The 23,614-nt window shown below is 41.7% G+C and overlaps 2 protein-coding genes across 11 annotated transcripts in view; both read left to right on the top strand.

The window, feature by feature from the left end:
* The window catches only part of LOC109971551 (SUN domain-containing protein 1-like), a 25,223-nt gene extending 18,622 nt beyond the window's left edge, over window positions 1–6,601 (top strand). For 4 of the 9 annotated variants that reach the window (XM_020619880.1, XM_020619882.1, XM_020619881.1 and 1 more), the window contains 13 exons: window positions 6–99; window positions 658–716; window positions 1,140–1,309; window positions 1,567–1,842; window positions 1,931–2,023; window positions 2,467–2,528; window positions 2,661–2,805; window positions 2,921–3,235; window positions 3,358–3,442; window positions 4,220–4,335; window positions 4,465–4,632; window positions 4,737–4,829; window positions 4,908–6,600. In XM_020619880.1, coding sequence (XP_020475536.1) covers window positions 6–99; window positions 658–716; window positions 1,140–1,309; window positions 1,567–1,842; window positions 1,931–2,023; window positions 2,467–2,528; window positions 2,661–2,805; window positions 2,921–3,235; window positions 3,358–3,442; window positions 4,220–4,335; window positions 4,465–4,632; window positions 4,737–4,829; window positions 4,908–5,024 — 1,793 coding nt within the window. In that variant the 3' untranslated portion in view covers window positions 5,025–6,600. Of the gene's footprint in view, window positions 1–5; window positions 100–657; window positions 717–1,139; window positions 1,310–1,566; window positions 1,843–1,930; window positions 2,024–2,466; window positions 2,529–2,660; window positions 2,806–2,920; window positions 3,236–3,357; window positions 3,443–4,219; window positions 4,336–4,464; window positions 4,633–4,736; window positions 4,830–4,907 lie in introns of all 9 variants that reach the window. The other 5 variants (XM_020619883.1, XM_020619879.1, XM_020619885.1 and 2 more) reach the window with 2 other exon arrangements.
* Window positions 6,602–7,253: 652 nt separating this feature from the next.
* Window positions 7,254–23,413, top strand: iqck (IQ motif containing K). Of its 2 annotated transcripts, none has more exons than XM_020619826.1 (10): window positions 7,254–7,423; window positions 7,566–7,688; window positions 7,765–7,892; window positions 7,980–8,121; window positions 8,803–8,900; window positions 10,420–10,472; window positions 10,636–10,713; window positions 11,017–11,101; window positions 17,660–17,771; window positions 19,902–22,281. In XM_020619826.1, the coding sequence occupies exons 2-10, from the start codon at window positions 7,637–7,639 to the stop codon at window positions 20,096–20,098; spliced, it is 945 nt and encodes a 314-aa protein (XP_020475482.1). In that variant the 5' UTR covers window positions 7,254–7,423; window positions 7,566–7,636; the 3' UTR covers window positions 20,099–22,281. The 2 variants fall into 2 exon arrangements, with proteins under 2 accessions (XP_020475482.1, XP_020475483.1); XM_020619827.1 differs by having other exon boundaries at window positions 7,265–7,423; window positions 22,189–23,413.
* The last annotated feature ends 201 nt before the right edge of the window (window positions 23,414–23,614 follow it).

Genomic DNA, 23,614 nt, shown 5'->3' with positions numbered 1-23,614 from the left:
CTTAGTGAAGGCAGGCCGGGGACTCCTGTGGTTTCTTGCAGAAGGATGGTACCAATTGGTGTCTCTCATGTCTCTCCTCAACGTCTTCTTTCTGACACGGTAAGAGCCCTTCCCCCATTTTTTAGTGAACCTTATGGTTTTTACTATGCACAGAAGAGAGAATCTGACATTTGTAACAGCTAAACAGTTTTCAAAATATTAGAGCTGTTAAAATTGATATTTTTTATAGTAAGTGTGTCAAATGGCCTGACAGTGTGACTCGGGTAAAGGAAAGGGCCCAACAGAAAATTATCACCCAAATTAGGAGCTTTATAATGAGTTTCAGCTCGTTTAGCTGTCGAGCCCGCAAATTTACTGTTTTAATTCAGTCTCCACTCTTTCATAGTGCTGTTTTCAGCTACAGCAGAAAAGGCTCTAAAACCCACTGTACACTACCTGCTCAGCACCAACAACAGTCAGACACCATTAGAGACTAGCTGCTGAATTTATTAGCAGCTTATGAGCCAGATATTTTCCTTTGGAGTTTGTAGAGATCATTATGTTCTGCCTGTCTTCTTTTGAGAAACTGTCAGTTTAGATTCACTAAGGTCCTTTTTGTATTAGCAGCATGTACTCAGGCACTTGGTAATCTGATCAGTGTGTGACTCTGTGTTTCAGATGCCTTCCCAAACTCTGGAAGCTCCTGCTGCTCCTGTTGCCCCTCTTGCTCCTCCTCGGTGAGTCTGTAGGAACTGGCAGCGTTCTCTTCCTTTATCACAGGTGTAACCTATAGAATTGTAGACTATCTGTAGAATTGTAATCGGCACACATCCCCAGAGCCTGCTGCAAACCCAGTACCAGACTGAGGTCAGCCTTGGTAGGGTTTCTAGTTCTCGTTCTAACATGTTATTTCAGCCACTGTATATAATTAGATCAAATGAATGTTTATATGGTTGCAGCTTTACATTTAATGTGAATATTAGCATTGCTTTACATGCATTTACCTTTGGTTCAGCCTATTTGGGATAGATGATCTTGACATCAATTTAAAATACATTTCTAGAGGGTTTGCACAAAGTTTATCCATGCATTCTGAGTTTATGACTGGCCATCAGCCAGCGAGTGAGCTTTGACCTCCACTATCTATCGTCTCTATGCAGCTTTATGGTTGTGGGGTCCGTCCACTGCTGCCCTGATTGCCTACCTCCCAGCAATTAACCTAACTGAGTGGCGTCCTGCGGCATCTAACTTGGTGCCACTTCCTGCTCCCGCTCCTACCCCAGAGGATGCAGTGAAACAGAACCCTGCCATCGTGGTCTCAGAGGCACCGGTAACAGAGAGAACACAATAAATAGCACTTCATTAAATTGTGATTAGAAACTTAGTGAATGTGAGTATAAATGACCACATTACATGAAGTATCTTTGAGCTGAGGCATCAACTAAATGACTGCAGTGATTTAACCCCGTTCATAATTGCACACAAATGCTGTACTGCTGTTGTGTGTCTGGTGCAAAGCACGGCTGTCTTGGAGTCATCACCAAACTGATTCTTCCTCTCTGTTCACTCCTTTATTTTTGTCCTCAGGTAACCTTTTCTCCAGTGGTGGGCTCTAGTGTGGACTTGCAACGTCTTGAACACGTGGAGCGCCAGCTAGCCCTGCTGTGGCAGCGAGTCCAGCAGGATGACCAGAAGCAGGAACAGCGTCATGTGGATGTTTTGGGGCTCTACAGCTCTCTGAGGGAGCAGCTCCAGACTCAGACTGACAGGGAGACTTTGAAACCGTTTGTGTTCACACTGCTGGATCAGAGGCTCAGCGTGCTGCGAAAAGAGCTGGAGCAGGAGACCACACACCGAGACCAGGTAGGGAGTTGGTGGTGGTGAAAGTTTGTCTTGAGTTACAAGAATAATATTTTTCTGAGAAATTTACATGCAGTTCACTATTTTACAGAATTTAGACCAGTATAAGAAGGAGCAGGAGAGTCAGGCAGAGCGACTGGCTGCTTTAGGTTCGCTGCTCAGTGTTCTGGCTGCCAAGACCGAGGTATGTACAGCAGGTTCACTGGTTTTTCAGAGTAAACATCCTGAACATATCACAGAATGCATGAGGAATGTGAAAAGATGGCTTTTTCATTTAGTTTCACGGTTATGCACATAGTGAGTTAACATCACAGAATCAGAATAATTTTCATTTACCAAGTACTTTGAGCACAAGGAATGTGACCCCGGTACAGTGGCTCTCAATGTGCTTTTGTAAGTCAACAGGAAAAGGTGTGTGTGCATTTAAATGAGGAAAAACCTAACAAGAAAAAAGACAAACTATTATTAAATCCATATATTCACACACACACACACACATTGTGTTTTTCTTTCATAGGACGGGACGCTAACATCCCCTGTCATTTAGTGTTTTCTGTATTGTGAAAGTTTTCCTTGTATTTTCTTTGCTATTGATCCACACTGTTGTATGTGCTATTGAATTTGAAGCGGCAGCAGCGGTATGAACACCAGGAGCAGGAAAGAGAGAAAGACAGCACAGCTCCTGTCAGGTACAAAAGCTGAGAGAAATTAGTAACCTTTTAAATATACTTTTGGGTGGATTGATTTTATTGTATGTACTGTTCACATTTTAAACCACGTTGTTGAAGACTATGGCAGCTCACGTGTCGATTCTGTCTCAGTGTGGGTTTGAAGCAGGAGGACCATGATGCTCTGCTGGCAGAGGTGCACAGACTTCAGGTAGACCTGGATAAAATCAAACAGGACTTGCAGGGTGTTTTGGGATGCAAGGGCAAGTGTGAGCAGCTGGGCGCACTGCAGGAGACGGTAGGTTGATTCCTGTAATATCAAGCTAATCTGCCCTTAGTGTGAAGATTTTTCTGACATGCATTTTTCAGTTAAATGTCTTTATTGATCATATTTCTGTGCATCTCTTTTCTAGATATCAGCCCAGGTATCCTCACAGGTGCGCAAGGAGTTGCAGGCTCTGTTTTTTGGCAGTGGGGGGTCTGGAGAGCAGCAGGGAGAGGTTCCTGAGTCTCTGATCCACTGGCTGTCCCAGCGCTACGTGAGCACATCCGACCTACAAGCCTCACTGGCCTCGCTGGAGTCGAGTATCCTGAGAAATGTGTCACTGCAGCTGGAGCTTAACCAAGCCCAGACCCTGGGAGAGGCTGAGTCTCAAGCCAAGGCCATTGTTCAGACGGTAACCGGGACTGTCCAGCACACCGCTGCTGCTGAGGGACTGACAGAAGAGGTAACATACACCGCCATCAACATCATCACTGTCAGCTTCCATCTTAATTACATGAACCAAGTGTTGGTTTGCCATTGGTTTGAGGCAAATCTGTGATTCATGCATTGTGACTTCTATCTCAGCAAGTGAAGCTGATCGTCCAGAATGCTCTGAAGCTGTACTCTCAGGATCGGACAGGCCTGGTGGACTATGCCCTGGAGTCTGGAGGTAAGAAGGAAACTTCACATCGATATCACTGCTTATTCCTCCTGGACCTATTATAAATGTCAGTAGTTAACCCAATGGTGAGTGGGATGGATTAGCAAGGTAACTGTGCTCAAATGTATAGTATGTCTCTAAGTTAATGAGGGTGCAGGTATTATTCAGGCTTGAGGACAACAGGGTGTTTGGTAATAGCAAAAGCTTAGGCTCCATTGGCAAGTTTATTACTGAGCAGTCTGTTGACCTACATGTGGGGTTCATCTCAGAAAAACTGGTTTGATTCAGGCCACAGTCCTTTGTTGCACCTCAATGTCCTCTCTTTTTCCATATTTCCTGTCTGTCTATATCAAGTCAAGTCAAGAATCTTTATTGTCATTATGCATAGCACAACGAAATCTTTTCCGGCAGCTCTCGGCTTCAAAGACGCATTATTTACATAACACAAAATTGTATAAGTCATTATAAAAATATGAACAAATAAAAAGGGATGTATGGGACCTAATCAGGTTAGCAGCAAGAGAGTGTACTAACATTATAAGGTGCAGCTCAGTGCATATTCATTACAGACTAAAATGCCACAAAGTCTTTAAAAAGCTACTAATGCTTGGGCATTATAACTGGTATGCAGTGTTAGATGTGCACCATGTGTGATGTGCAGAATGATAAGGTTTGAAACTTTGCCTCTGCAGTCACTGTAAAGTTAATTCATAGCTGTTTGATATCAGCTTAAACTCATAACTGACATAATTATGTTTCCTGTTTTTCCTCTGTATGCATGTTCAGGTGGCAGCATCCTCAGTACCCGCTGCTCTGAGACTTATGAGACCAAGACAGCGCTCATGAGTCTGTTTGGTCTGCCACTGTGGTACTTCTCCCAGTCGCCACGTGTTGTCATCCAGGTGAGCCTCTCCAGAATATATCCAAGAGACACTTATATTTTGCTGATTTAGTAGAAAAACTAAGTCCCAAGTCTCAGCTACTGTTATGAAATTCATGTTAGCATTTGTCCTCTCACTTTCCCTCCTCAGCCTGATGTGTACCCAGGTAACTGCTGGGCGTTCAAAGGCTCCCAGGGTTATCTGGTGATCCGGCTATCCCTGAGAATCCTGCCCACATCCTTCTGCGTGGAGCACATTCCCAAAGCCTTGTCCCCAACTGGAAACATCACCAGTGCCCCACGCAACTTTACTGTGTTTGTAAGAAGCATACCAACATAAAGCCATGCAGTTTAACACTTAGTTTGCCTAATGCAAGCATTAGTTAGTAATGGCTATGTTCACTGATGGTTATTTATGTACAGGGACTAGATGATGAGTACCAAGAAGAAGGGAAGATGCTAGCCCACTTCACATATCAGGAGGCTGGGGAGTCGCTGCAAACCTTCCCTGTTACGGTAACAAGAGGCACTTGCAAATAAAAACCGCTTCGAGTTGGCTAGCATCTGCTAAATATTTACCCTATTTTCTTTCAGGAGCAGAACGACAAGGCCTTCCAGATCATTGAGGTGCGGGTGCTGTCTAACTGGGGTCACCCAGAGTACACCTGCCTGTACCGCTTCAGAGTCCATGGTGAACCTCGGCCTCAGTGAACCAACCACTAACATACACACTCATATAAGACATATCACCCTGTCTGTAAATAGCTCTCACCAACTTCTTGAAAGCAGAGGGGACTCCGTGGTACTTTGTGGACGTTTTTGAATTAAAGATTTTAAAGACACAAAGGTGCGAATTGTTACTGGAATGTGCCCTGGATGAATAATGAACATGTTTTGTAATACTGAAAGAATTACAGAAAGGTCTGTATGAGGGCTGTGTCGAACCGTAGAAGAGGAACAGAACCACAGAAGAAGCTAAAAGTCTCAGTCCCCTTTTTGTAAAAGGCCTCTTGCACTGAATCAGCCCATGAGGGAGCCAGGCTCCACTGAATGGACAAATCCATCCCCCTCTTGGCACCTTCCACTTTTACAAGGAGGTGGATGATTGAAATGAGGGATTACTGACATCTTCACCATTTCCTCACATGCTATATCTCATTCTGATTTAGTTTTTGTTCTTAGTTGTCTATACTTTGTTTTCCTTTTAGTCTACAGTACTACGTATTTTCAGGATCTTAGCCAGTGCATCTTTGCTTGCGGCACTGTCCAGGCATGTCATTCTCTTCGTTGCTGCGCAGAGAACTGGAGCACACTCACATGTAAGGTTCACTACATTCAAGGCTTGCCATCATGCCATATAGCCATAATTAAGTTATTTTTTTAATGAACATGCTGCCTATGGACAAGCTCTGAATGTTTTCTCGAGTGGAGGCTTGATGCGAGTCAAACTTTAACTACACAGCAACACTAACCACTGACCTGGGCTCTAGGTGTTTGTGGTATTAGGAGGCTCTTCACTATGTACATTAGACATAATGTGTGTTTGCTTATGGGTGGACTCCAGGATTAATGTTAGCATGTTACCATACTCTAACCTTTATATGCATCATGGATTTACGTCTTCTCTCTGCAGATCAGGTCCTGTGCCTGAATCTCAAGTTACCAATTAATGCCGAAAGCTAAATAATATAGCTACGCCCGCACACAAGACTGATTTTTCTTTTCCTTTTCTATCAGAAGAGGGCTCCTTCTGGTTTTCTTGCTCAGTTATAAACACCCTCCTCCCATGGGCTTGATCTGTCCTGAAACTCTGATGGAATGTAATTTGTATATTTCACTGTTGATAGTTGGTCCTTTTATAAGATCTACTTTTATCAGTGTTTCTTTATAAATACCATCCTGTCATTACCATCATTATTGTATTACTACTATTATTTCTACTGTTGCTCATGTTTTTTTGCTTTTGTTTTGTGGGTTGTTTATTATGTTAGAGGATGCACTGCAACAACTTGTTAAAGACATGTTTGTGGCACAGGTCTCCACAGTTGGTTAAAAAAAATGGTGGGAGGTGTCAAATTTTGGATGAAAATGTAAGGGTAAGTCTAAAATGTGTAAAAATATTCAATCTTATTTATTAACAAGTCGATTAGTTATTGCAAGATGGATTGCTGCAATGTATATTTTGTCAGAAGCTCTTCAGTGCATTTTGGAACCTTCTCGGGACTTTTTTTTTATGATAAATTGCTATTTTTGTTTAGTCATGAAATGACTTAACTGCTTTGGAATATATTCCAATAAAGACTTTAATTTTGAAGACACTCCTCTGATTAATATAATCATGGATGAAGAATATTACTGTACTATGCCATTTTCATCAAAAACTTTATTTACTAATTTAATATATTTGTAGAAAAAAAAAATACAATGTACAATGAAATATTGGGTTTTCTTGCACTTGCACTCCATGCCTGATCCTTGGCACCATTCGTTTAGAGCCAGCCATGACACATCTGATTTTGCAGAGAACCCCCCACCCCCACCCCACCCCCCAAAAAAAAACAGCAGCAGTTGTACATCAGATATTTTATGCTAAATACAACAATCAACATAATTACAACATTGTTGAACTGAATTGCTTTATTTAATCCTTGATTTATCCATGAAAATGCAGCATAGCCTACATGTTCATTTTTAATCAGGCAAACAGTTTGGTACATTAGTCAGATATCCCTGTCTGTCCATTAATATGATAAAAATGAAGTAACCATAATTTGGGAAACCTTTAGTTAACAAATCGGACAACATTATAGTGTAGGCTACGTCACTTATTTACAAATGAATTATCTCTCTTTTTTTCCCCAATAGTCTTACTTGAGCCAAAGTTATCGTCTGACCTCTAGTGGAGATTATGGGAACCGCATTAATAAAGTTTCAGTGATTTATTTTCTTATACGTACACTAACTGCAAGGAACATGTTTTATTTAGAACAAAAAAGGCTAAAGGGACCCAAACTCGACGTTGTCTGTTGTGACCACGGGTATGAACTATGTGCGAGTCCACAATGGCCTGATCACGGAAAACAAAACTAATGGCCCACTGCCCTGTTCTGGTAACGTATGTTTTAGCCCATATTATGCAGCTACTGACGTTATTGTAATGTGTAACTTTGTGGTTATGATTAGATGATCGATCGGTATACCGCTTGTATGTCCATTTGTCTCTCATTCCCGATCTGCTCTTGTTGTCGTAAGGTGTTTACACCGGAAGTGCCCCTTGGCGACCAACGAGTCCCTAGCAACCGCCAGCGAAAACTAACACAAAAATGGCAAAGACCGTCGGTGCCAAAAAATCACTTTGGGAACAAGTGTGTGAAGGTAAGATGATAGTTGCTCTGTTCACTTAAGTTTTTGTGAGTTGTTAAAATTAAAGCTGTGTTGTGTGTGTTTGTAGAGTATGAAGCTGAGCAGCCCAGTCCTCCCAGTGCTGTGTGGACAGATAGAAGCTCAGTGAGCACCCAGTTCTCCCAGTACAGCGCCAGCACACCCTCCCCGGCCTTTTATGGACTCACCACAGCCAAGGTCAGATGTACAAATCTGTCACACTAGTCCACTGCCTTTCACTCCAACATCATCTTAAGTATTTACTGTAGTCTCTGGTTTCTTAAGGTGGTTGTAGATGATTATCATCTGAGAGACTCTGACCCACTTCTGTGCCAACTTGATCTTGCTGACTACTCTGTGTTAGGAAAACCTCCTTCTCCAAGCCAAAAGTCCCTGTCAGCAGTTAGAACTGCATCGACTCCACAACGTAAGATGCATATGCATGGCCAGGGAGTTTGTTGTAGTTAGGCCCATATTGAATTGTAGTTAAATGTTTCTTTGGGCACCCAAAAGCCAACAAGTGCTCTAGAGCTGAAATGATTAGCTTATTGACAGGAAATTTATAACAGCTATAACCAAATAATAGTGTCCTTTTTATGCATAAATGCCAATAATTCACTGAAACCAGTTTCACAGATGTGAATATTTGCTAGTTCTCTCAACATTTTGGGGGTTTTGGTTGTTGGTCAGACAGAAAAACAAATCATTCTGTATATGTTCACTCGAGTTTTGGGCAGGGTGGCACAGTGCAGTGGTGGTTAGCACTATTACCTCACAGCAAGAAGGTTCTGGGTTTGAGCCCCGTCTGATTTTGCAGCAAGCAAAAACAGTTGTGGTCTTAAAACTAGATGGAAGATTGATGATCTGTTATAGTTGACATTCCACTTTAGTCATGCAGATGTCTAACAACTGTGCAATTAATCAAGTTAGGTCGACAGAAATAGAGTAGTGTAAACCTGGGTCTTTGGAGGTCCATCAGGGGCTGAGGCTCCTGGACAGTTTTTCCTGCTGTTAAGATGAGTGGGGTTCGCCCTATGGAGAGTAACTGCATGCAAGTATTTCTGACATCCTGCTGCATATAATGTACATGTATTTGTGTTTGTGTCAGATCCTGTGACAAAGTTCTTGGAGAAGAGAGTGTTTCCAGTGTTGTTGCCTGGACTGGAGGCTTTGCTGAAAGAAGCTCAGAAACATGGATGTTTCCAGGTCTAAGGTCTAAATTAACAACTATTTAACAAACTACAGGCAGCCAGTATTAAAAGATTCACAGATTACATATAGTAAAGAACTTCATATAGCTAAATAATATAATATATAATAAAGGAATCTGTGTTTTGGTTGCACTGTCTGTTCACATGGAAATGGAAAGATGTGCCCAGTGGGGAAATGTAGCTACCTGACTACATTTACTCAAATGTAAGTACTTAAGTACAAATTTGAGGTACTTGTAGTTCACATGTGTATTTCCATTTTTTTGACTTTATACTTATACTCCACTACATTTAAGAGACAAATGTTGCACTTTTAGTCTGACATCTTAAGTCATTAGCTACTTTGCAGATTACATTTTTCATGCCCTTTTTGTCCTTTGAAAACCATGTATATCCATATTTATTTCAGTTTTTTTAATAAACTGAAGGACTGAGTTGTAACTCAGAAATAGAGACACTATTCCTTAACTGCAGACCATTTTATTCACTGAGCGAAATCTCCTCATTCATTTTGATCGGTGTTTATATTCTGCCCCAGGCCTCCACTAACAATGCATTGCAGCACTTAGCCGACCAGATAACTCTCCATTACCATTACCATCCATTACTTGTAATTTAATCTATTAAGTCTGTTGTATATTGTACATAGCTCACTGTAAATGTCAGTGGTACATATCTATTGGTAAATTATTACTGACTGTTCATAATGTAGATACTGTGCACTCTGCACTGCTGTTATTGCTCTTCTGGTTAGATGCTAAACTGTATTTCATTGCCTTGTACTTGTACATGGGTAATGATAATAAAGTTGAATCTGAATCTGAACTAGCATGGGACATTTGACTCCTCACAGCAGGGGTGGCCAATTCTAGTCCTCGAGGGCCGCTGTCCTGCTTGTTTTCCAACTATCCCTGCCTGACTTGCTGCTGATTACCTGGCTCAGGTGTGTTCAGCCAGTCAGAAGCTGGCCCTCGAGAACTGGAATTGGCCACCCCTGCCTCACAGGTTAAAAAGAGGGCAGAGAAGATTTCTGCAGACCTCTCACACGCTGGGCACGACTTGTTTGAACTCCTCCTCTCTGGATGGCGCTAAACAACACTGTACATTAAAACAGACACGTGGACAGTTTCTTCTCCCCACCATTATTCTAATTAGCAGTTAACTATGACTGAATCGACAGGATTTGGCAGCCACCGCAGTGCAATAGTTGTAAATAGTACCACTACATGCACCAGTCTGATAGCTTGGAATGTGCATATAATGTTTATGATTACTGTCTCTCCTGCTCCTCCTCCCACACTTCCCCTACCCTTTATTGTACTATTCTATTGTCTTTTGCCTAAAACACACTGAGAGCCTCTGTGCTGAAGACAGATTCCTTGTCTGCTCAACATACTTGGCGATTAAAGTGAATTCTTATTCTGATTCTATTTTTGCTCATGAAATAAATCCATATGGTGCTGAATGTCTTTTTGCATGTTGCATTGCATTGATTACTTTCTTTTGTGTTGCAGAGGAAGCAAACACCATTTAACCCATGTGACTTTCTAACTGAGTGGTTATACAAGTAAGAGCCTTCCCACACACACACACACACACACACAGAGCTCTCTCTTCACTCTATAATTCTCTCTTCACCTCGCCCCCTAAATTCTCTTTGTCATAATTGAAGTGCTACGTGCAGAAACATTGTCATATTTTGCCCTCTTGTATGCTTCCTTTTTCCTCAGCCATAACCCCCACAGACAAGGACAGGTCCCCGTGAACTTCCATGACATCCCCTTTGTCAAGGACTGGCTCATCATGCAGTGAGTGATTCCTCAACCTGTCACTTGTCTTGTCGTTACCTGCAAAATCATTGTCATCACCAACAAATTAATCTCCTGTGTTTTGTCTGAAGTTTGTCTTCTGGAGTTTCATGCTCACTGGGTTCCTGTCCAATCTCCAGTGTCAAAAATTTCAGTATATGCAGAAACCAGATTAAAGTTATGGCAACACAAAAAAACATGCAGATTCACAGATCCAGGATGTATTTTTTTTTATGTTACACACCATCCTGTCTTGTCTCTTGTTACAAATTTTTCTTTGTTTCTTTCTCCATACTTCCATAGTCCTAGGCCTCCAATCCCTCTGTTTCTGCTGCTGAGCGAGGATCAGGCTGCTCTGCACGTCCAGGCATTCTGGAGGGGATACAAGGTACACTGGACATGACTAGAAGCACAATGGTGTTTACCAGCTTTCTGTCCAACTCTATATGTATGGACTAGATCTGGGACTACAGACAGAGTTCATTAGAAAGGTCTGATAAGCCTCAAAAAGTAAAGAAAATAAGCTTAAACACAAAAGCCTATGAAAATTATGCAAATGTCAAATTAAAAGCCTGGAGAAATTGTAGAAATGCTGCTTAATCCTGGATGCTTACTACATTGCTTCACATATTTGCATACAGTTTTAAGCTATGCCTGTCTGGGCTTGTCATGCTGGCCAACTCTAATTACCACCTTCCAAACTTTTCAAGTTGATTTAAACTTTACACTGTAGGAAGAACGGTTGGATTTTGAAGTCAAAAGCATAAAGAAACCCTGCAATTACTTCAGATACTGCGAGTCTGTCTGCCAATTTGTGTGTGGGGGGGTCTGTTAGGATACAGTAGGCACCCTCCTACATATGCTTTGGCCCACAGTGTGATCTTGTTGTGTAATCCTGTCCCGCTGAAAAGCCCCTCTTCCACAGGACTGCAATTTCATTCAGCAGCTTGATTATGTCATCAGGCTTTAATTCCTTCCTGTGTGGGTGCTGTGGTCTGCAGTGCTTTGGTATAAATAGACACACAACGTCTCTATCAAAGGCAAACAGCAGTAATTTCTCCACTATCATCATAAATATTCATGTAAAGATGCAAGCAGGGGTCCTATTTCTGTTTGCTCACCAGAAGCTCTTTTTTTTTTTTTTTACCCTTCATGCTTGTGGGAGAATTCAGCTTCAGTCCAAATTGTTCAAAGAAAAAGATGCCAGCTGTGCTGTCATGTAGAATTTTATTCTGTTTCAATGATCTGAAAATATACTTTAGGATGTTGTTGAATTTGTGTGTATGAATGAAAAGATATGCAAAATGTGTGTGCGGGTGCATCTGGATTGGGAGGACTTGTGTACCAGCAGGGGGCAACACTTGCTCTTTTTTCTGTAATAGCATAAAATCTAATTGACCTCTGCTCACATGGGGTGGCAGCAGTGAGCCAGCTGCCTGCCCTTCCTCACTGTGTTTACCCTGAACTAAGAGAGGTTCAGTAGGGCCACTGATAGCACTGCAGCCCTGCAGCTCAAGGGATTCAGTGAAATTTGGAGATAGCAGAAAGAGACAGAGAGTCAGTAGGAAAAGAATGAGGACATATCTGGAAGGATGAAACGTGGGCTATTTTTGGGACATTTTTGAATGGATGGATGACAATAAGGAGGAAAGAGACAAAATGACACTGCAGAGTGGCTTCAGGTTAGGAGTAGGACCAAGATGGAGAGAAGTGCAGCTTGGCAACATCTGTAATGGGTAAGAATAGGGAGAAAAATGGAGGATGAAGCACAGAGATGCTGTGAATGCAGCACAGTCAAGGTCCAAGTTTGATAGTTAGCTTCTTAAAGACACAGAATCATGACTTATTCAGCATGCACAGGGTGGGGATATTTTGGGAAGGCACCAAGGCAAAAGACCTGACAGGCGCTGACTGGCTGCTGTTAAACTGGCTTGAGAAATGCAGCAGTTGACAGCACAGTGCGCAGCAGAGCAGAGACTGAGACATCAGCACCAAGATGCACTGTAAAACTTAATTTGTTTCAGTGTGTCTATATGTGTGTAACATCAGGTGTGTCCATGTGTGTCTGCTGTCATGAGAATGTGTAAATACATACGGGTGACAGATTAAAGGAAAAACCAATATAAAGTGTTTTGGCATTGGTTCTACAAGTCTCTGAACTCTATTGGAGGGATGAACAGCATTCTTCTTAATTTTGTTGTTTTGGTGATGGTGGTGGAGACACTGTCAAGGATGTTGCTCCAAAATCTCCCACAGGTGTTCAAATGGGTTGAGATCTGGTGACACTGAATTCCCTTCATGCTCGTACTCACTGAACCATTCAGTGACCCCTTGTGTCCTGTTATCATCCTGCAAGAGAACATTTGGTTTTCCTTTAACTTGTCACCATTCTGTATCTGTTTGCAAACAACATGCGATAATTCATATGGTCATTTATTTATTGTCTCTCATTGTAAATAGCTTCTAACAAAACAGACTGATAGTGATAGTGGTTCCCATATACCATATCCAAGTGAACAATAATACATTTCATCATCATCTGTTCCACTGTGAGATTTGTATGTACTTGTGGATATGAGTATAATAAGATTATGGTATTTTGCTGTACAAAAACACAAAAATACTGACTCAGTGATGAAACCAGTTTTTATGTGGTTTTTGAATGTGTCATTCTAAAGCTTTGATAATGAATCATAATATCAGTTTTATCCTAGTTATACTCCTCAATCTTTATCAGTGTACTCTGTTCTCACTCTCTCTTCCCCTCTCACTCTTACTCTCTCCACTGTTATATAACCTGCTTGATGCAGCACTGACTGCAGAATACTGACTGTGTGTTTTTGTGTGGATGTGTGTGTAAGAAAGAAGCAGGGAAGGACCATATTTTTGTAGATTGGACTTTTATCCCTTTATTTTTAATCTCTTTCATCAAAACATATTGAGAATAGAAAAACAACAGCGCTGGAGAGAGTATGCATAGAGACACAAGCTCTCTCTCTCACTCACACACACACACTGTAACACACCTATGACCCAGACAATGCGAGTGTCACTTACCCCGCTCACGTACAACTGTAAAAAGCTGCTAGATCTTAACATATAACAATCTTCTTTAGACTGTGTGCCTTAGCCCAGCTGTAATCCATTCAACCCCGGCCTTCTTCTCTAATGCACACACACACACACACACACACACTCACACACGCTGGATTCCTCAGGCTCTCTTAAGTCTAGTCAGTGTAATAAATATGACTTTACAATTAGGTTGTCAATATTAGGAAGTTGTGGTGAAATAAAGAAGGAGGCTTTTAGCATAATCATTCCCACTGTATCCATTTGCATATTTATTAAGTATACACATGTTGCCTATAGCCCAGCACTGTCCTGTGCGGCCTAGCTTTGTCTACACTTATCTAACATTAAAAATCACATGTCACACCAACCCAGGTCAGATACTGTATGTGTGAAAACTAGATTGACATTTTGGCAAATGCAGTTATTTGTTTTAAAGCAGAAAATTATATGAGAAGATTGATCCCACTTTCATAACTGGTCAGTAAATGCAAAGTAATAGCCAGCAGCTAAGTTTAGCATAAGACAGGAAACAGACTAACAGGTTTATTTTTTTTATGCAGGTTGCATGTCACTGTTTCTTTATTCGATAAGCAACCAACTACTGACAATAAACTGTCCACCACATAATCCCCTGTAACCAGGAATTGTTGTTTTCACACTTTGTTTTTTGGTACAGATTAAACAAACTAGATATAACATGTTATTTAGAGTATTAGAGGTGCTGATTGGTGGATTTTATTACCTCAGGCAAACGGTTTCTCCTGTTTCCAGTCTTTGTGCTAATCTAAGCTAACAGACCTCTGGCTTTAGTTTCAGATTTTTATGACAGACATCAGAATGGTATCGATCTTATCATTTAGCACTGCAGGAAAGTGTATTTCCCAAAATATCAAACTTTGCCTTAAGATTTTTTTGTGTTCATACACTTTATTCTTTCAAATAACTGCACTCACAGTGATGATTGTTTTCACCTGAAATGCATGCTTGGTTTCTTATGTGAACATTTTTTTAAATTTTATTTTCATATGTTAAGTAATTTTGACTAATGACGTGGGCCCTGTTACAGTCCCAGCATGTCTTCCCAAATATCTTCTTGGACTAGTGTGTCCAGTTGTTGTCAAAAAGTGGGGAATCATGAATACTGAGCAATATTCCACTTGACATTAAATAACAGAGCTGCTTAAAATGTTATGACACACACACTTCTACTCAGAGAACTGTATAGTCAACAGCAGAAGTAGGTCTGTGATTCCAGCTGAATGACCCAAGGGCAGCAATTAATGAATGGTTTGAATTGAGGTCCATTGTTAAGTCAGTGACTGGTCATGTGCAGCGACACACATGCAGAAAATACTGTATGTCACAGGCACTTAGGACATTCAGTAGTATTGGGTCTGCTTTGTCCTCGCTTCCTCTCCTGCAGAGGGACTGTAGAGTCACACTGGCCCACAGTGAGATGGGCTGGTCTTAGCATGAAGGGGCTTACATAGGTAGTCCTGTAATATCCACATTCATCTGTAACACAAAGTATTTTATTGGACTTTTAAGTGTTTTTACAGGACAGTAGGGTCACAGTCAAACCACTTACTGTGTAAGTCTGCAGAGGCATGGATCACTTCATAGGTTGCTTGGCTGGTTAAGACTCAATGGAAGCATCAATCGCACAAAAAGATGATGGAGTAATTGGTGGATGAGTTTGAAGGATAGATAGAGCAGGCTGTAATAGCTGTGTCTTTATATAGTTTGTCAGTGTGGCTCTAGATGTGACCTGCAGTTAGGCTCTCTGAACTGAGGCCATTGTGCTGCTGCAAAGCGTGAGACTGGGAGAGGAGCTCAGTCTCACAGGCAGCTTTGCACACAAAGGAAGGCAGCTTGAAAGGCTGTGCACTGGGACTGAAGTGTGTGTAAGAAGAAGGCGAGGAGCGCATACTGTGTCACTGTGTAGCTGTGTGGTTGTACATGTTTTTGCGGATGCGTGTAGGAGGCTCCGTTTGTGTTGCTGATGGTGTCGGCTTTGAGATATGGAGGAGGATGGAGTTCCTCTTTTTAGTGCCTTGTGCTTCTCTGTGTTTTTCAGTATGTGTGTTTGCCTGTGGCTGTGCTTTGCATGTCAAATAATGCACATAAACGTATGCAGCCTTTCACTGTTTTGCTAATTACTCATATCACCACCATAGTCCCAGCCTTCATGCATATACAGAGCATGAGAGGACTGACTTGCATGCACACTGGAACATACTGTCACATGTAGAGTGACAGTTATAGAAAGAAGCTACGGTATTAGTGGTCGCTAAGGATTCAAACTAGGAGGGATAGGTGAAAAATATATAACTTGGTGGTGTAAATCAAGCTCAGATGTATATGCTCTATTAATTACATTGTCCCAGACCTTGCACACAGTCAAAACAGTACCTCACCCCTGCTAATCAGCTGTGGTGATGCACACAGACAGGCTTCAGAATGCTCACACACACACACACACACACACACTTAGCTCTTTGTGTCTTTCCATCACACCAAGCAGCCAGTATCTTGTAGAAAGCTTGTATATTCAAGGCTTCAGCTTTCTAAAAAATGAGAAAAGCTGTTTTGTCTTCTGTGTGTCACATTTGACACATCACAAGGGTCCAACGGGTCAGGCTCAAAACTGGAGGTTTAGCTTTCTGCAGGGTACAAGTGGGAAATAGCACAGAGTAGAAATGGCCGCTCAGACAAAAAGACACACAGCGATGGTGAGCAAACAGGACAGAATCCACCCCCATCCCCCATCCATCCTGACCCTCACCCTTCATTTCCATTTCTATAGTTTGCTCCCATCAGTAGAGGAGCTGTTGCAGCACTGTGACACCCGATGAATTAACTATTAGATCTCACTAGTCTTACCCATTCCTCAACCCATCACCAAGCTTGTATAACATGCCAACCTTAATACCCACTGCTAATAGCAACACTGTTGTCACCATACAAGCAGGCACTCGGGGGATAAAGTTGGGGTTAAGGTAGGATGAAGAAAGAGAAAACAAGATTGGAGGGAGGAGAGGTGGGAGAGAATACAGAGTAGAGAGATGAGAGGGAGGGAACACTGATGTACTGCAAAATAAGGTGCAGGTATGAGAGATTGGATGTGAGGCTGAGAGGAAGGAGAGGCAGAGGTGCACCTGGGTACTGAAAGAGAAAGACAAGAGCCAGTAAGACAAAAAAAGGAGTAAGGAGAAAGAGGCACAGTTAATCATAGGATGAGGAGATGAAGAAGGAAGAGTGGGGTCTTGAGGGATATTGTCTATTAATCTACTAAACAGACTTGTTGTTATAATGTCCCAGGAAAGCCTCCGGCCCACACACACACACACACATAACTCATACTAACTGGACGGGGAGATAAATCTCATACAGCTTATTGACAGATGGCTTGAATGCTGCATAAATTCATTACTTTACACACATTAAAACTACAATAATGATAGTAATAATAAACCTTATTTATAAAGCACCTCTGAAATCAGAGGTATGGTTAAGGTGCTTCATGTGGGAAATCACGATTTGATCATGATTAAAAAAATCAGGCAAATAAAAGTACAGAGAATGAAATACACAAGATTAATAAGTCGTCGTCTAAAATGGGCTTTGAGAAGTGATATAAAAGATGTTACCAATCTACAAACCTAATATCTTTATCCATGGACGACCAACGCCGAGGGGGCCTAGTGGCAAAAAGCCTGGTAACCTTTGGTCTTTAATTATAGCAGAGATGATGAAGCACTTGTGGCTTTCAACTACTGGTTAGCTTACAAGTTAATTAAGTTATTGATTATGTTTGCATATGTGAATTTATGCATGTGCTGTCCTTGCACATGTACTGTGTGTGTTATAGGTCAGGGCACGTCCAGATGTACAGGAGCTGCGCCAGTGGCAGAAAGAACTGAGAGAGAACCATGACAATAACGAAACTGTCAAACAGTTCTGGTCCCACCCAGGAAGCCGAGGTGAGAGCGCACACATACACAAATACTCACATTCGCATGGTATCGCTCAATGCCAGGCCTCGAGCTTGCTGGCAATACAGTACCATTGATCTTGGATGTTCTCCTGTGGCTGACAACAACTACTGAGAGGCAGGGAGGACGTCAACATTCACACACAAGCTTGAATGCAGAGATAACAACCTGTATGCTACTATTCACATTTACATAAATATACACACCCATGCATAGTACAGTCTCAGTGACAGAGAAAGAGGCAAGGTGAGCAAGTAGGAGAAAGAAAGAAACAATTTCAAGCAGAGGAGAGAAAGAAAATGTCTGCAGCGCTCAGGATGTGTTTATGTCACAGAGATGGAGCTGAGGACAGGGACTGGGGATGCATGTGATGAAACAGAGGTGATACAGACCAAAAAGGGAGGGAAGAGAAGTATAAAATGATCAAATGTGTCCAGGCTTTAGTGTGTGTATATATGTGTGCATGCGCCCATGAAATACACAGTCGAGCAGCTGAGAATGCAGAGCCATGTCCAGTGTGACTGACTAGCATTAGAGCTCAAGGAGAGTGACAAAACTTTGTCTTTGACCACACAAACACACAGCGGTACACTGTACAAGTGTCCACCCCCTGTGTTCTAGTAAAAAAAATCTCAGCATATACATTAAGATTTTATTAAAAAGGCAGGAACATCAACACAAATAGAATTAAAATTGCTTTAATACTCTAGAGTTGGCAATGTCAAAATGAGGTATGGCCCTCCATACCCATTTCTCAATAATTTACAGTTCTGTGTACTGAACCAATTGTGTGTGGTGGCAATAAAAGTGACTCCATACACATCATACTTATTTATCCAAGACAGACTACGAACATGATAACAAGGCACTGTGGACTTACTGCAGTTGGAGGACACACACTCACACTCCAACATGCATGTTCGAGCTAGTCATGGTAGCAGCTCTGTTTTTGTCACTCACAAACAATAACATCCTCACAAATGCTGGCTGCTTCCACACTGACACATTCCACACAACAAAGGCTCTCGCTGCAGCCATGGCTGGCAAATGAACATCCTTCCACTGGGATGCCACAACCACACTGTGCTGCCGCTGCTAACTCCAGCTACTGCACAGCTACTGCTGACCTGACATTCCAGCAGGGGGCCTGGGGATGTGCACGTGAGCATACAAGAGCTTCTACCCAGATTGTTGTCCTGAATGGAAGCCATTTTCTGACCTCCTTAACAGAATCTGAAATGGATGTGAATGACGGTGACACAGAAATATGTGATAGCTGCAGGAAGGGAGAGGAAGAGAAAGGGAGGGGAAGAGATTGGTGCTAAAGTTGTAGTTGGTTTGTTGGTTTTGTTTGTTGGATGTAATAAAGTGAGCACAGCCCTCCAGCATTGACAGATAAATGACCCCATGTTTGGGATAGGAGCCGAGGTAAAGCGAGACGGTGAGTTAGAAAGATAAAGAGGGAGAGATATTTAAGAGAAGCCCCTCCTAGACGCTCTTTAAGTTGATCCTGCAACAGCTGCACTCCTGATCATTTGACCCAAGGAGACCAGCATGCAGTACCTCTTCTGCCATTTCACAGTCTGAAATCAGACTTAGAGATGGAGTGAAAGACAATAAGCAGAGAAGTGACCCAGAGAGAAGATGCATACTGATACTCAAGGTTAAAAGGTCATGGCTCATCGCACAGGTGCACCTCTCAACAGCTCATGAGTCACCACAGCGCTGTCCTTGACTGTAGCCCGACATGTTGCTGATGTTTAAAACAGAGGGGTTTGCTAGGTCTGAAAAGCACTTTTCCTCCTAATGGAAATAATAGTAATGGTGAGTCAGAGTACTTGGATCAAAATAGCAAGCCCAATGTTGTTGTCAGTAGAATATCATGAAATGAGGCATGTCTGGCTTAAGATGTGGCCTTATCTGCTTTGTCATTTCTTCTTGATTTATTACAAACACTGTGTTTATGAAGGCCCATTATTAAAGTATCAGTTATGGTATCTATTATAGGAAAATGCATTTTAGATTTAGATTTTAAGGGTTTGCTTTGGTGCAGATGTTGCTAGAGGAGAAAAACCTGAGTCTATTCATAATGATGATGCAGATCTTGTTTGTCTGCAGTGAGCTCAGCGATGACAGACCTTCCAGCAAGTCCTCAGCATGGCAACTCTGATGTGTCCATCCAAGTGGTTCCCGCCACCCCTCAGAGCAACATGGTCCACACTCCCATCGCTCAGATGTCCTCTGAGGCCGATGGGTGGCTGAGTCCCAGCCTGCACAGCATAGAGGAAAATGGCATTCACACCCTCACTAAATAATTTCCTGGTTGTAGCCAAACCTGTGACAAATCCCTGACTGCAATCTCCATCTTCGTTAGGAACGGTGGTGGTACTGAAATCATTAGCTCTGTGTACAGTGGTGTTTAAAGGCTATTAAACTCTGTTAGGTGGATGTCTGACCAAAATGATCAGTCAAACAAGCCATTATAAAGGCCTGTATCACTTTGTTATGACCAGGCAGAGATTTACAGTCTGAGAACCATGTCTAATTAGTTGATTGCTTTCATTGCCTTTTTGATGGATCACTTCCCCGCTTGAGTTTTGCCCAACAAATGAACACCATATAGTACGGTTCACATATTCTACTGTCGGGAGTGAAACCTCTTGTAACAGATGTAATATTTCCCCTCTGTGCCTCTAGGTGATAGCTCACTGGAAGAGAATCAAACATATTTCCTTGACTTGTCATTTGCCTTTTCCTTAGCAATACATGTCACTCCACAAAGGAGGTTATAACGTTTCCATTCAAGCCAGGACTTGAGGCCAGAGTGAAAGGTGACTTGTCATACAGAGCAGCACTTCCTATCCTGTTTATCAGGAAAGGAAATTACCCTGCGATGGAAACGAAGAGTGTTTAAAAGCATCACTCAGATCTGACAGTGCAGTGAAAAGAAACGGTCGATATACTCTTGAGAGCTTACTATTTTAAGGGATAATAATCTTGTAATACATCTCCTAACTCTGTGTGTTGGTTTGTTGCTTGGTCTAATATATGGAAACAACCACTCATATATGACACTGTACGATGGTATACTTGTGTAGTATATGTTACGAAATAATGGTATACTTCTGTAGTATTTTTAGTATTTTTGGTCTTTTGCATGATGTGACTAATTGGTTGGAGTTTTTGCAGCTGGTGGCTATCAAACTTCATCTTACAAGCCATGGATCCGCCATGGAAAGTTCATATTCTGGACAAAAAGACTGCATACTGCTCAGCTGAATCTGCAGTTCTTTGCTCTTCTTCATGTCAGCTTTACAGACTCTCTGGCTTGTAACTGTCTTTCCCTGACTTTGTGTCAATTAAAGTGAATAAAGTGCACTCCTGGCACATTTCCATCACTCCTTGCACCCAGCACACCTGAGAGGACACTTCTGGTTTCCTCGCCAGTGTCTCTGCAGAGCAGCGAGGTGGCGGTCTTGTGATAGATGGCTTTCCTGACCATCCCAGTCACCAGTGCACACTGCCTCGCAGTGCGGCATGAGGAAGGTCATGTATCTCCCTTTGCAGGTGCTGTATGTAGAGTCTGGGGGACAGCTGCCACAGGGTAAGGTGATAAAACAGCCCATTTCATTCTGGGGACATCTGATAGTGCAGCCAGCTCCACAGAGTCTAGTAGCACTGGGCCTGACTGAAACTGGATCACACAGCAACAGAAGGGAGTGCACACCCAGCTGCCAGAGAAAAGCCAGATAACAACTGGTTCTGGACTACGATTCCAAGCTTAAGGTGGAAGTGTAAAATACAACTGTGTTTACACAGAGAGAACCGAGCGAAACTGAAACATTTCAGCTCTGTGTGGACTGGGATTACACTGATTCAAAGTTACATTAACACAATGTTCTTAAATATAACTGGTAAAGCAAATATTATTGCCATGTCATGTCTAGGGTCTTATGTGTAAAAGCTGCTGACACCTGTAGAACTGATACTTCATCTTTGGGATTTAAAAGAAATTGTTGGATTTTAAATTTTCCCCCTCTTTGATTTACTAAGGAAACTGGCTGTTTGCAGCAGCTTTATATTAACCAGACATAAGTGGTATCAGTCTTCTCTTAACTCTTGGCGAGCAAGTGAATTCATCTTTTGCGGATTTTGCTGTGGAATTTGTTTTAAAATCTGATAAGGATTTTGTGTATTTTATTTTTCAGCACTCCAACAATGACATCTATCAACCTCAGTATTTGTCTAGCTCTTATTTTGGCACTGTATCACTACCTGGAAAAAAAAAACACCATATACAATTGAACGTTAACTACAAACATGACACTTTATTGAACTTTTTTTCCTGAATCAGTTACAGAATCAAGAGAGTTAACTTTTTCTTTTCTATTCTTTTTTTAATTAGGGGAATCGTGTTCTATACATAGGCATGCTGCGTCACTGCACAGTCACAGCTGTGAAAACCAATATCACCCCTGTCAGCTGCCCCATCGGAACAGTCTGAAGGCAAGACAAATCAGGAGAGGACAGGCAAGGACATGTCAAACCCAGGGAGGATGGCTGCCCAAGAATGACAAACATAACATATAGAAGTTTTGTGCAAGTTTCACCACAGTCTATTTGATTTTAAACACAGAGACAATATCAGTGGAAAGATTCTCTTTTTTCCCCTCAAGTCTTCAAGCTAACAGAGGAAGTTATTATTAGGTCCAGTGATGTTAGCTTTTTGTTCCTTTTTGGGGGAATCATTGTTTTGGACCACTTTCCCCTGACTTTGATCTCTTTGCTCCTCAAGACCCAGCTCTCTTTTGTGTTTAAGAAAGCACAGACATTAAGTATGTCATCTGATATACACTAGTTATGATTGCTGTCACATGACCTTTACATAAATAGTTAGTATTCAAAAGTACGTCTGAGAAAGGTCTTACATGTAGAAATGGTGATAAGCATGCACAGATAGGTAGTTGACAAGTGCAAAATCTACAAAGTCACATGTCACATTTTTTCTGTACTTCACACTGAGTGAAAACACCACAAGAATTGACACCTCGCTGCTCAGCTCCAGAGCTTTGTCTCATTATTATTGACCATCCAAAACCCTGAGGACAGTTTTAATTCATGGGCTGTGACTCACAGATCCAAGATCCTGTTTCTGACCAGGGTTGGCCCAAACAGAGCTTGTTGTAGCAGAGGACAAGTTCTCTTTGGGCATGGAGCTGGCCTACTAGTACAAGTTCTATTTTAGACTAGCCAGTGGGTAAGACATAAATAAACACCTGCAGTAAAGGGGTGGCCTGTAGTCTTTTCTTAGGGTTGAAGTAGGAACAGGGGTCTCCACAATAGTTACTGGTGCGCTTAAGTTGTTCTTCCCACTATTTTTTGTATTTTATCCCAAAAGTGTCACAGGATAAGAGTTTGTTTACTGCATGAAGTGCCAGAAATTATTCACAGCCATTTCCATTTTTCTGAAAAATAAAAATAAGTTTTGTATCCCCATAAGTGTTGCAGCAAAGAGTGGACCACTGTCTTGACTGAGAGTACTGTGCAGGAGCTACAAATGATGCAAATCCCTAAAAATGACAAATCATATGGTTTCCTTGAACATTAATCAAACAAAAAAATCTAGTTTTTCCAAAATGCTAGTTTTAAAAATAATAAAACACCAGCTAGAGAAAAATCAAAGCATAATAAGAAGTGAATGTATGGACACAAAGCAAACCAGTTTTAAAAAACAAACATAAAAGCAGTTTGCAGTAGTCAGTTCTCCAGTGGGTCATATGACACTGGTATCTAAACTAGAGTTTAAAAAAAAGGTAAACAAGCAAGCAAAG

Source organism: Monopterus albus, unplaced genomic scaffold (genome assembly GCF_001952655.1).
Source record: "Monopterus albus unplaced genomic scaffold, M_albus_1.0 scaffold227.1, whole genome shotgun sequence".
Lineage (NCBI taxonomy): Eukaryota > Metazoa > Chordata > Actinopteri > Synbranchiformes > Synbranchidae > Monopterus > Monopterus albus.
The sequence above is the reverse complement of the archived record's forward strand: the minus strand, read 5'-3'. Positions and strand labels throughout refer to the sequence as shown.

What these genes read in the sequence shown, in the direction of transcription:
- iqck (XM_020619826.1), top strand. Translation starts at nt 7,637, where the DNA reads ATGGCAAAGACCGTCGGTGCCAAAAAATCACTTTGGGAACAAGTGTGT. An exon ending in CATTCTGGAGGGGATACAAG is followed by an intron (nt 11,102 to 17,659) that starts GTACACTGGACA and finishes TGTGTGTTATAG; the next exon opens with GTCAGGGCACGTCCAGATGT. An exon ending in GTCCCACCCAGGAAGCCGAG is followed by an intron (nt 17,772 to 19,901) that starts GTGAGAGCGCAC and finishes GTTTGTCTGCAG; the next exon opens with TGAGCTCAGCGATGACAGAC.